The sequence below is a fragment of the Labrus mixtus genome, chromosome 10 (genome assembly GCF_963584025.1).
Source record: "Labrus mixtus chromosome 10, fLabMix1.1, whole genome shotgun sequence".
Classification (NCBI taxonomy): Eukaryota; Metazoa; Chordata; class Actinopteri; order Labriformes; family Labridae; genus Labrus; species Labrus mixtus.
Window position 1 is genome coordinate 14599323 of NC_083621.1, and position 14140 is coordinate 14613462.

At 38.0% G+C, this 14140-nt stretch overlaps 1 protein-coding gene across 7 annotated transcripts in view; it reads right to left on the reverse strand.

The window, feature by feature from the left end:
* The window catches only part of diaph2 (diaphanous-related formin 2), a 368827-nt gene that overhangs the window by 136662 nt on the left and 218025 nt on the right, over positions 1–14140 (reverse strand). For all 7 annotated transcript variants that reach the window (XM_061048503.1, XM_061048502.1, XM_061048504.1 and 4 more), the window contains 3 exons: positions 11777–11878; positions 8006–8245; positions 1435–1564 (listed from right to left, as the gene is read on the reverse strand). In XM_061048503.1, the coding sequence (XP_060904486.1) occupies positions 1435–1564; positions 8006–8245; positions 11777–11878 (472 nt within the window). The remainder of the gene's footprint in view (positions 1–1434; positions 1565–8005; positions 8246–11776; positions 11879–14140) is intronic.

Sequence of the window (14140 nt, forward strand, 5' to 3'; positions counted from 1 at the left end):
TTTATCGTGTACAGTCAGAGTGTAAACATTGGCTGTGGTGTACCTTTTCATATGAAACCCATAAATATGTGTTTATATGTTTCCAAATAAACATGAAGTATGTTACTAAGAAGAGAGTTAAAGGGGAAACTTTTCAATCAAAACTGAAATTGAAAGCAAAGAAGAAATGAGTTTAAAAGGATAAGGTTTGAGAAGCTATTTAAAAATAAAAAAGTCCTAAATGAAGGCTATCATGCACAAGTTGTTTTTAGCTTCATGTTAGTGTGTAGAGTGTATTAAGTTGAAAAGAGCGGCTTTATTTAATTTTCTTCAGTTTCCCTGAAAGGAGAGCCGGAGCTTGTAAAGGATTTGGAGATAGTGTTAAATTATTCAGCGGTGCTCTGCTGTTCAACAGGCAATAGAAGCTTTCAAAAGACATGGAGCTGGCCAGCACACGGCCTCTGTTCATCATGTTCCTCTTTGCCTCAAAGTAAATCCAATAAAATTGACTTTTACAGGCAAGTCAGCAAAGGTTTCAGCCTTTCTGATTTACTTGGCTTTAACATGCTAAAGACTCGGTAAAAGAAGATTTAGAATAAAATATGAGGGTGGATTAAAAGAAAAATGAAAAAATCTACAAACAAAAAGAGAGGAGAAGATTTGCAAGAGTGTGAATTGTTTTGTAAAAAAAACAACAAAAAAAACCACAAAAATGCCACGTCTAATTTTACTCTGAAGACCTGTAGGCGTGTTTGTGCTTTTAATGTCTTCCAATGTAATCATGAAGTCCCCTTAACTGTTACAGTACGCCATTGAAAACCCTGTTTAATTAGATGTGGTGATCAATGAAACGAGAAGCAATGGGTGCCCAGATTCAAGTGTGTGTTTTTCTTCTTTTTTTTTTTGCATCCCCGCTCCTTAAATAGTTCCTCAGGGTTTTCTGCAAGAGACATTTATTTACTGGTCTCAGCCAATTAACTGCCATCTCCTTCATTTCCACCAAATGACAAAGTTGATATAATTCAAATTTTGGTGAAAAATAGACATCTAAATATATACAGCACATGACGTCTGTTCAGTCCACTTACACAATGGCTGGCAGCCTCAGTCAAGTGCATAATTAGTTGAATAAGATTAAATAACCAATTACGAGACTAACAAAGTAAATAAGCCTACAGGGACTCCACCAATTGCTTGAGAATAGAATTAGAGCGGAATTAGTTTATTGACAGGCTGAATGACAGTGTGGTCAGACAAACAGCTCTATTCCTGTCTCAAAGACAGAGTGCTGGCTGTCGTCAGGGGACGGAGGGGAAAGTAAAGGGTGTGAATGTGTGAACTAAAACAAATGGGTGGAAATCAAGTAAACATATTGTTGGTTAAAAAATAAAAGCCATAAAAGACGTTTTTTTTTTTTTTGTAGGTGTGGGGATGTGATAAGAAATAGAGACATACCTCTGCTGGCACTTTCCACGTGATCCAGTTCGTCTGGAAACCTGAGAATGGCTTCATAATTCTCTTCACACTTATCGGCCAGGAAATGAAGAAGTGTTGTGTTCTGACCGATGGATTTGGTGTCTCGAAGCTGAAAAGAGGAATAGAAATAAATTCAATAACCCAGTTTTTTTTTTTCCCCCAGTTATTTGCCCTTTATTGTTGTACCTTTCTCCCTCGCTCTGTCTACCCATGTTTCAGTCTTTATCTCCACACAGGATTTCAAAACACAAGCAAACACACCAAACGTAGAAAGTGTGGTACAAGATAATGACTAACATGCATGTTTCAGGTAGCAGTTAAGTGCATGGTTGTTCTCCATTTTTAAATGCTGGACTGGCCGCAGCCACAGTGCATTAGGGGGAAACTAAATGAAATCTGATTCAACACACTTTTGCATCTAATTACTGATGTCTTAAAACAAAAATACAAACATGCGTACATTAGCCAATAAAGTGCACATACAATAATGCAAAACTCCAGAGAATAAACAGTGATGAAAGAAAGTTTGAACTACTACAGATATAGTGTGTGTGTGTGTGTTTGTGCCTGTGCTTATACACAAATGCCAGAGTCTCCACATCAGTGCATAAGGAACTTGTTCCATATTCATTCCCCACCGTGATTGCCATGCTGTTCGAATGGCATGCTGGGAAAACTAATTATCACAACCCACCTCTGTGTACTCATACTGATAATATCCGCGCTGTAAACAGCCTGCAGTTGGACATCCCCACACATGTGCACACGCAAACACACGTGTGTACAAGCTCTGACACTCACACATTCAGACAATAGTGAATTGAAACAATTACCGGCAGTCAAAATCATACCCTTGTGCATCAACACAAACACACACACACACACACACACACACACGCGTGCGCATATTTTGTTAGATGAGGATCAATCATTTGCTCACGTTGGGTAATCACAATTTAATTTCATGGATTTTAAATTTTAATTTGTTTATTGTTGTCCCCTGAACTGTCATTACCGCACAAGAAGGTGCATCTCTGGTATGCTGATTTCATCTGCTAACTAATATTAGTAATGTGTAATAAAGAGAGGGTAAACTGGGAGAGGTAAAAAAAAAATACAATCAGGGAGTTGTGAAAGGTATCAAGACAGTTAACTTACTGGAATAATAACTCTGAATAATGCTGTTGGATTATATATTATGTATCTCTAGATTGTACTATATAGTCCTTGGCCTCACTGATATCATGTGTTAATGAGTCAGAGTAATATCTTTCACCTGAACAGATGTAGGACTACGGGTGCACTCGGTTGAAGTGGGTTAAAAGAAAACTGTGTGGTTCCATGTAATAAGGCAGCCATTTGATGTAGCTGATGAAAACTGGAATTATATTAGCATTCGGAGGTGAATATCACCGACATTATAAGACTGAACCAAGTCCACAGAGCGTTGATATTATTAACACTAGAAAAAACACTCTCACGTCTATATCCAACCCTGTACGCAGTGAATAATAAAACAATTTCTACATTTTCAATTTTAATGTTCAAATTGTATTTAAAATGTATAAAATATAACATATTTAACAAAACAGGGGCATAAGCATCATATAGAGTAAATTATGTTTAGAAAAATGCAATCCTCATCCAACCAACAGACTCAAAGTGTCTGTGACACTTGTGTTTGTTCTGTTGTTTGTTTTTCATATCATATGTTTAATATCTGTCAAGACATTATTTTTGTTAATGTTGTTAAATGTTAAAAGTAAAATAAGAAGGGATACTACTTTTTTTTTTAATTCAATCAGTACCACACACAAGTTGTATTCTTTTTTTATTGTGATTTGTTCAGAGGGAATTTTCTGAAGCGCAATCTTTTGAATTTTCTGCTCCTTTTTTTGTTTAACCTTCACGGTGCGTTAATAGATGATTATCTCAATTTGTCCCTGACGCAGAAGGACCTAATATTGTTTTTTTTCCAGTACAGTGTCTTAACAGTGTTTTAAATATTTCAACAAAACTTTTGAATATGTTGCAAAAATAAAGGAAATTATTTACAGTTTAAAATAGAAAAAAAAAATAACCTCAATGGATTTTCATCAGTTTAGAGAAATGTTTTATGTCCGTGATTTATTTGCTGATCATTAAGAGTTCAGATATTAAAATATGAGTTTGAACGCAACCAAAACAACGGACCATTGCATTCAACTGATTGTTGTTTATGTCTAAAAATACTCCTTTAGAATAGTGTGGCACTGATACGAATTCAAGCTCAGATTTCTTGAGAAGATTTTATCAAATTTAAGTTATTTTAAGAGCGGCCTTAAAACATTGCTTCTCTCTGGTGCCTTTGGCTGCTAGTTTATCTGTGTGTGTGTGTGTGTGTGTGTGTGTGTGTGTGTGTGTGTGTGTGTGTGTGTGTGTACGGTCGGTGTATAGTCCTGTTTGTGCGCTCTAATATGAACAGACGTGTGTGTGTTGTCATTTATTAATGTGTTTTGGATTTAAAATGTACTTTTGAATCTATTTGTTCATTTTTTTTATTGAGTTTGTTTTTTTTCGTCCTATATAAAAAGTTTAAATTTGTATGAAATGTGATATAAAAATAAAGTTGAATTGAATGAAATGAAAATAAACCATTTGTAGCTTTAATTTGATGAATTAAATATGTTTATGTTGCAAATATACTTCAGATTGCCATTGCATATTTATGTAACTTGTTGGTAAAATACAAGAAGACTCATTGATATGACAGATACTGTATTTTGTGAGAGAAAAGGTTGAGATATTTTTTTCTTTTTGGGCAAAGGTAAGACATTCTGCTAAGGGGAATGGGAATACTGCATGAAGCCGGAGGTGCTGATGTTACTTTCACAATATTTTACATCAGGTATTTCAGCCTGAGCAGCTTTAAGGTATCCTGAGAACTGCAAGAGGGGCCGTGGAGTATCTTTGCAAAAGCTGTACAGGGAGCTGGTCCATGTCAAAGCCTGAGGCCATTTTTTAATCATAGTCCACACCTTGTCCAGGCAATTTCAAAGTTTGTGCCAAAAGACAAAAGTGAAAAGGGATTTTACCATCTGAGCTTCTAGTCTTTTGGAATTCTCTCCATGGAAAACAACCTAAAGATTGACCTTATGTCTTTCATTTAACACCAGTACCTAAACAAAATGCCCATTTTATAGAAGTGCCACTAGCTGCTTACAACTTGTCTTACTCTATTATGGTTTAATGGTACAACTTAATGAGATGTGTACAAGTGCTACTCTTTCAAACAAATCATTACATTTGAAGTAGATGTAAAATCACTGCTTCATAACTGCTTTTCTGAAAACAATTTCAGAATAGCAATATCATTCAGCCTTTGGAAACATGAATTGCCTTGAGGTGCTATATATTTCAAATCCCACACTAGTTAAACCAACATCTCCATTTCATTTACAATTTACATTAGCCACGTATACATTACAAGCATACCAGCTTCAACTTAAACATCTAGATTCAGAAAAATAAACATCCAAATCATTAACTTAGAACAGAAGGAGTGCTGATGGCAATCTAAAACAGGAGAGTCCTTGTCAGTCCTTTAATGAATCATTTTAACATTTTCAGATGGAGCTGCAGCACAGGACACACACGATGCCTTCCTTATATAGTTGAGTTCTTACTTAATAAGAAAAGTACAAATAGTCTACAAATTAAAAGAGCATGCAAGGCCACAGTTGAGAAAGAGTTCTATGAATAAGAGGGAAATGGTGACTTTAATTGTTCAATAACTTATATCTGTTGCAGTAATTATAGCTGCAGAGAAAAGGACACAAGGTCACACTGATGTCTTGTAGATGCTGCCTGGATACCAAGTTGAGTACCTAAGAGTACGCTTGTATACTTCAACCTTAATTGAACACAAATTATCGCCATGTGGTCTTTAATAATTAAGTAGAGTCTGTGGAAGTGTTTTTCACAAAGTAAGACGGGGATAAAGCCCAGGAGGAACAATATTTCTTTGGGTTTTTTTTAGGCACACAGCAGATGGTTTTATCCATTTACACAATGTGTTTTACACTATGGAGGCAGACCCCCCTCTACATTATTATGTTGTGATTTTCTTTTTCTTTACAAAACAAGTACACTTGTCATTCAAAGTTTACCCCATGTTTTTGACAATCAAATTTGCATTCTTTACAAAGCCAGAACTTATGATCAGCCCTGTTGAGTGAATGCGACGAGGATACCTCTCAGGGGATTTGTGTGTCCCTGGCATGTCAACAAGAGGCTTTGGCGTGGGGGGCTGATGGTGGAAGGCAAAGGTAGGTCAGCTCCAATGCCCTTCTGCTTTCCACTCGCTCCCATCATCAACCCCCTCCTCCCTTATGAGCCCATTAGGTACCTTAGACCTGCCACCCAGGGGGCCATTTACTTGATTGACTAAAGTGAGAAAGCAGACTTTTTTTTCATGTCCATCTATAATGGCCCAATCAGCCCCCTGAGGCATTACCAGGCTCTACACTGACACTCCACAATGATTCAGTCTGCTTGAAAGGATCCCAAAGACATGCTGGATTCTAAACCAAAGCCCTTTTCACACCTGCATGTTTACTGGCTTGTGACATTCACATGTAGGTCTCACATATGGAAATAATTAATGTAGAGTGTTTGCACGTGACATCACAGGTCGATTTGACGTGATTCTTCATGATGGACCAATTTTATTTCAACTCATTGCTTTTGTAGCACCGATGCAGAACAGCACCGCGTAAGAGAGTATTGATACCAATCGCCACACAGGCAGCCTAAAAGATGGAACCAAAGTGTTTATTACCCAACAAGAGCTCAAAGCTACGGAATCCATAAGCGGATATACATCCATGCATTTTTTATTTCCTGTGATAACGAGTACATTTTGGTTATTTTTTTTCGAGATCCAGACTAGATAACAACGTTTGTCGTCCAGCTGATTTGTCAAGATCCTGAGAAAAGGGCAACAAATTAATCAAATATCATGGTAAAACAGGCAATGTTATCCCAAGATGATGAGACGAATAAGTTAAGATCTCAAGAAAACAATCAAAATGTACTCCTTATCACAGGAAAACTGAGTTAAATAAAATGTAATGATGCTTGTCCGTTTAGGGCTTCACTATCGAGCACTCTAGAGTAGGCTGTGAAATAAACATCCACTTCAGTTCTATAAGCTATTAAAAAGAGACACTGAATACAGCTGCCTATGTTACTCAACACTGTGCCAAAGCTATTTTTAAGGGACAGACAACCCGGTGTTATATATACATGTTTTGTTGGATCTCTATCCTGTAGGCAGTTGGCATGAAAGAAAGTTGAATATTTAGGGCAACCTGCAACCTGGCTGATATTTCAAGGTGTGGTGAATGGGGCAATGTTTCACAGAGAATTCTCCTGGAAGTTGAGTATCATCTCTCCAGCAAGTACAAAGTGGTGATGGTGGGGCAGATGGTGTTTCTGTCCCACCACAACTTTCTACATTTGAAACCTACATTTGTGGTTTAAGGATATTGTTGAATCCAACCTTAAAGGCGTTTTTTTTTATTTTGACATGAAAATTCCATTGCTTGGTTTACTGACAGTCTATTCTCATACCTTAACCGAAGGAATCTTCCTCTCAGGACCTAGAATATGAAAACCTATTTTTTTTACTGCCTGTCTGATTAATGTTATTGTTTATTAGGATGCCCATTAGCCATGGCACATGGCCACTGCTACTCTTCCTGGTGTGTGTGTATGTGGGTGTGTGTTTAGCCGGTCAGGTCTGCTTCAAGGGCTCGCTTGTGCTTATAGCTGTGTGTGCAGGCAGCCGGTCCTCTCTCTCACACCTCTGCATGCTGTGATTTTATCTGGCAGGGGACACAAATGCTGCCTTTATCTGGCTCCAGCTGCCCTGTCATAATTATGCTATTTGTTGTTTGATTGTTGACATTGAAGTGAAGATCTTAGAATTCCCAGTTTCTGTGAAGACCTTTGAGGCATTATTGCGAGAGGTTTGAATTAAAGACTTGCTTTAACATCTGTGTCAATCTGTTAGACCTATAATTTAACAAACAGCTGAGTATGATACATTTCTTTCTATCATCTAAGAACAACATCTGATGGAGGTGTGACAGGTGTGACTGAGAGTTATGTATCCTGTTCAGATACAAGACTTTGAAGATTCCACATCTGATTGCATGTTTAATACATCTATCATACATAAACAGAAGAGGCTTCACACTGAGATGTTGAAACAAGTTCTCTAACTGAACTCGGTCAGAAAGAATAATCTCTGTTGTCTTTCTTCCACTTTCCATTCTTCAATAGCTAAAACTTAGATAACTAAAATGTGTTACTTGCTATGTATGTTTTAACGCTGCTGCGGTCAGTTAATTTTATGACTATATATGAAGAAGAAGTTTCGTAGATTTATAGAATGAGTTTTCCACTATCCTATATCAAACTAGTACCTGAAGAATAACATTTTATGGAACTGTTACATCTATAGAAACATGGCTACATTGTCTTGACTGCTAGGCCAGTGTGTTACCTTGCAGAGGAAGTTGATGTTGAAACCAAACGTCTGGGCGTTCCTCGAGCCGGCGTTCATGTAATTGCCAACCAGCAGCACCAGCTCCAAGAGTTTGCTGAAGCTTTCGCTCTTCTTAACCTCCTCGCAGGCGAACGTCACGTTCATGATGTCGGGCCGGATGTTGTTCACCTGCTCCTCAAACGTCAACTTGAACAGAATACCGTTGAGACGTGGTCGCAGGAGTTTCACTGAACTCATCTGAAGGAAAATATTTGGAAAAGCAGAAATGTAAGTGGTTAGTAACCATGGCTGTAACCATCCAATAAAAAGTTCCTAGTTGCAGTTCAACACGATGACTATGATCAGGGTAAATAGAATTCCCCTTCCTTGATTGATTTTTAAAATAATAATTTTGTGGTCCCCAGCTTTCTCTTGGTGTAGGGCCAACATGGTTACCTTCAGCCACTTGTACAATACACAAGGAAACAGTTTCTGGCTGATTCACAATAACTTGGAACAAAAAAAATGATTGACTTTTCTTTTGTTTGTTTTTTGGTACAAACACACACATTCTTTTGAAGAGGCCCACAATGCCCCCATGCAAAAATGAATGTTCAAACTTCACTCTTACAATTGAAATGTTCCTTGATGCTTAGAGGACTACAAATCAGTCTAGTATTTGTATTAGAAATAATGATGTATGCCTGAAGGAAAAATCTACTCTTGATTACAAATGAGATGTGGCTCACTTATTTGCATTAAGGTACTGTTTTAAAAACCATGTAAATGTATTATTATGGTTCCAACACCATGAATTCAGCCTTTAAAAATTGTAATCAATCCAGTATGTTCCCTTTAGCAAATACAGCAAATACATTCTATACAGTTGAACAGGATTGCCATCCACTGTTACGTTGAACCTGCAGTGTAATTACAGCTACTTTAAATAAACTGAAAATCAACTAGCCTCTTTAGCAAATGGGGCTAACCTCTTTCCAGTCTCCCTCCTGACTTTCATATGTACAAAGGAATCCCCCATTACACAGATTTGTCATAAATAATATAACAGCCTCAATCAATACTTGTGGGCTTGGGAGTGGAATTACTGAAGGCATTCAAAAATGAGAGCAATGAAAGTGGAAGGGAGTTAAAACAAATAAGGTTTTGGCTGTAAGATATGTGGCAAAACAGCAACCACAGACAAATTCCACAGATTGCTGCATAATCCGTTGCTCGGAGGCATTCTTCAGTTCCAGCCCATAATGTTTCATTACTGCTCAAATGTATTCATGTGTATGGGCAAGTTGTCTGTCAAACAACTCTCCACTTCCCTCACTCCAAGAATCCCGCCCACTTCCAAGTCCTTGCACACGCACATATGCATAGACACACGCACTCGCACACACTGGCGCAAACACTCCTGCCGTCTCCCTCACTTGAATTGATTTGTATACAATAAGGAGAAATCACAATGAATGCCAGCACGTTGGTGACAGCTCTGGCAGAGAAAAGCTTGAACATGGCTTATTTCCCGGGGGAACTAAATAGCTCTGCATTGAGGAGCTACTTCATCAGCAGGGAGGTATATGATCACAAAATTGGTGAGATCACAAGGGAGACTGCCACCCCCTGCTTCATTACATCTCCTAAAAGACACAGGCAAAGGAAAGCCTTCAACGAATAAAGAGACTAGCTGGGGAGACGCAGCACATCTGCGACCCTTGGGTCTAATTGAACATTTCTTTTTTGTAAAACTGCGCAATGTAACTCTGTGATCTGGTGTTGAAGTTAAGTTTAAAAGATAACAGTTCCTTTTACAGTTGAATAAAGTGCCTGGGTATTCACTTGGTAAATGGATGGCAAGTGCAGTTAATTAAAAAGTAATTACAGCGGTAACTAAGTGGAAAGGTCAGAGCGGCTTGATGATCTGCTGCTCTTCCCTGTTCAATAGATTTACAGTTTAACTGTGCCTTTCCAGTCAGCCGTCATACCAGCTGGAAATGAAGAAAGGGCAAAGGTGGGTGTGAGAAGGTCAGATCGTCCTCACCCAAAATATGATGTACAGGTCAAGTGTGCTGACAGCTTTTTTTGTTTTTTTGTTTTAAGTTACCTCTTTTGGTTGCCATGACAGGACCAAAGATGGAAGTCATGTCACATAAAGAAATAAGAGAAATAGTCTATAAAGGATGGAAACAAGGTTCTAGATAGGTTAAGTAAGGACTAGAGGACTGGGTTTTTGAGTATCCATGAGATAAAGAAGGTCCATAAGTATCTATGTACTACGTACCAAGTCACTAAGGTAATGTAACTCATGTACAGTATTTGAGTATCCACTTATCTTAACACGAGAAGGTTTTTTTTTTCCAAAACAGAAAAAGTAGTTTGAGGGCATACATGTAAAGTTAACCGTGTACATGTATGATGATTTAAAATGTATTACACAACCACTTCTGGTAGCCAAAGTTTTTTTTTTTATGACAGAATTAGAAAAAAGTTTATTTCACATTATACAAAAAGTAAGAAAGTTTGCAACAAGGTTGATAGAGAGGTCAAAGTCAAAAAATCTAAATAGAGGTTTAGATTATTGAGTAACCATGGGATCTACTACAAAATGAAATGTACATAATATCTCTAAAGACAGGTATGCAATGTAACTCAAACACGAGCCATGCTTTTTTTTAAACCACACCAGGTTCATAAGGTGCATTAACTAAACCAAATTAATTTGATGCTTTGATTTGATCTAATCAGACATTGGCTATTTCACTAGTTTACCTAGTTTATTCATAAGAAATTCTTAGGTTTAAGGATATTTTTTTCCCTGACACTGATTTAGGTTTCTCCTCTAGTTTCTTTGCCGACTGGGAAAAATTGACCTTTGTGGTCATTTGATTTGGAGGACTATACTTGGAAAGGTAGTGGGTCAAGTTATCTGGGCATAGTTTGCACAGGTTTAGATCAGGGTTTGATCATATGTGAGACAATGGATGCTTAGTAAAAATAGTTCTACTATACTAACTCAGTATTATATACTAAAAAAAAAACAGTGTCTCAATTCTTAATTTTGTCAGGTCTGAAAAAATGTGAATTTCTGAAAGCCATACTCTAAGTTTGCACCATATTGCCCACATAATTATTCATTCTAGTGCTGAAAATATGGTAGAACTTTTCAAAGACCTTTATTACAGACAGGATTCATAGCCGTAGGGTATGATTTTATCATGAGACATCATTGACAGTTGATGTCAAAAAAAATGGCATTCACTGAATTCTTGATGCTGACTCTTAATCAAAAATGTCTGAACTGTTCTTTGCAAGAGTCAAAAGTGCTTTTAGAAATCATTGCTTCTGTCATTTGGAAGTTGGGCTAAAAAATATTGACTTTCTTCCATTTAATATGCTCTTAATATTGTTAGATCTTTTTAATAAAATATAAGTGTGATTCTTGGGGGAGTATCCCTTTAAATTATAGATTTTTACATTTCCTAGTCTCTCGCTTACCTGCCATCCCAATCAAGCAGCCCCCCTCCAAAAACATGGATAAAACCATGCAAGAGAAACACTCACAGAAGTGTTAAAGAGCAGTGTGTGTGTGTGTGTGTGTGTGTGTGTGCGCCTGTGCGCCTGTGCGAGTTATACTGGGACACAAAGAGTGAGTAATGAATAAAAAATTGAATTTCTCAACTGTGCATGCTTGCTCGTGTTTTACTGCAGCCGACTGGGAGTATGGTTGTGCATACTGTGTGTTCTCTCGTGGCGATTCAGTAGTCACCAGGAAATTATACTCACCACAATGCCAAACTGCTCCGACTCCACTAGCTCCTCATATTCACCCTTTAGTTCCGCCAGCGCACTCAGCTCTTTCTGCTCTGGCAGGTTCTTTATCAGGTTCTGCAAATGGGAGAGCACACCCAAACAAAGACGCACGTACAAGACAAACACACACACACACACACACACACACACACACACACACACACACACACAAACAAACAACAAAACAAAGCAAGTGTTAAGAAGTCTCATTTCTGTCGATGTCAGGATAAAAATCACCTCGCAGACAAGGATGACAGGGCAGTTAACACAGGCAGAGGAGAAAAGAAGGCCTACAAGGAGTGCTACTTAGTGTATTGAACCCGAACGGCAACCTCTGTTGTTTACAAAAACGGAGCCAATGTGGAAGTGCAAAAAGCTGCAGTTCCTCAAATGTCCACTTGAGACTGGCTGCAAAAGTCTACTAATTGTATGTTATAATGCCAATTACTTCAGCAGAAATTAACATGTTTAGTGCCTGGTCCAAAAATGAAATTTGGTATCAATAGCAGATTTCTTAATTGGTACACACACTGAGTATTTATAACCATAGATCTGTTTTGATTTGTTTGAGCATAAGAGTAATTCATTTATGTCCATAACTAGGGTCGATGCTGAGCTGACCAACAGGTGGACACATTGTAGCGGTTTGCGAGGAGGCTTAAGGCCACCTCTTTTCCTGTTTCTAGATTGATTCAAAATGAGGTGGAATTAGCATTTCAAACATGCCAGGCACCATTGTTGCCTGTTCAGAAAAACCAATGGGTGACATCACCGATATCTGTAACACAGTATAAGCCTAAAATGTATTTGTCATGGAAGAACGAGTACTCACATATAAAGGCATGTAATACATCTACGCAGATGAGATGAACACTAACAGTGACAGAGAAAACGTTGTCTTTCCAAAGATTTGTTTTCATTAGGCGAGATTACCGTTAGAATTCATATAGGTTTACCATTTGTCTAGTGGAAGAATAAGTAGATAAGGTCACATAATCACTTCTCGCTGTTGGCTTTTTACTGTGACAGTGGTGGCCCTTAGCCAATTACACAATGTGTCAGGGGCTTTCAGATAACTGACCTTCTGCTGCATAATCCACATCACCTTGCAACTGTCTAGAATACATGCAATGGGTTTTTGCAATTAATTCGCTATTTTTTTTTCCTGTTAAATCTCCCAGCAAAAAAATGGAGAAGATGCAGCTGTTGGTGGGGTTGAAGATTAAGATGGAGATGAGGAGGAACACGTGAGGGGCTGTGTTTCATGTAAATGTTAATTGTTTGTGTGAAGGTCAGCCAAGTTAATAAAATTGACCACCGCGACTTTTCCCTCTTTTTCTCTGAGGAGTAGAAGAGGAAGAGGTGCCCTTTTCCACTTTCTTCACAAAGCTTCCTTCCTCATTAGCTTTCCAAATGTATTCGGCAGAAGCAGACTGGCACAGAGTCACATGCACAGATGGGAAACTAGGTGACGAACACAGAGAGGAGACGCTGCTGCTGGGCCATGGGCCTTCTGACCAACATAGAGACCTACAACAGGGATCTTGTCCAGAGTCTACTGACCACTAATGATGACATATTTGTCCTTCCCTCAGGGACTTCAGCAGTCTAAAAGAGTAAGTCATAATGCACGCCTGGCTTTCCATGTTTTGGAGGGAGCCATAATATCAAATCTTGCTTGCTTTTGCTGAAGCTCCAATTAGGGTCTGCAGCAAGCAATGGTGCCAGGATAATGAAGCCTTTTGATCAAATCAGCAGAAGCAGAGAGGATTGTTGGTCGTATAAAAAAAATAAAAGGAAAAAACATCTGTGTAATTGGATTAGTAAGAAAGGGTTTATATTGGAGTTAAATGATGAATGCGCACATGGTTTTCCTTGTTTCTCCACTTAAGTTTCAAAGTAATAAATATAGACTGTATACCATACAAAGCTAATAACGCTAATAATCCACTCAGGACTTTCACAAAGACGCTCCTCATGATGTCGTTTTATCTACTTAGGGATTCTTTTATGTAGATAGGGCAAAAAGCCAAAGCAAATATCCTTAAACCTGAAGGCTTCTACTGTTAAGAAAGAAATACAGCACAGCTGCTAACTGGAAAAACCATGATTTGTACCATTCAGTGTAAGGTAGAGATGAACTGATTTGGAAAATCAGGACTGATACCGATGTTTGAAATAAAAACTTTGCCGATTGCTGATTTCAAAACCGATGTTTGTCTCATGATTATTTTTGGTGTAAGACTTCCACATTGCCAACATTTTCTCTCATGTTTGACTATGGAAACAATTCAGAGTTTGTTCAACAGGTGACTTCATCTGCCCAATAAAAACACT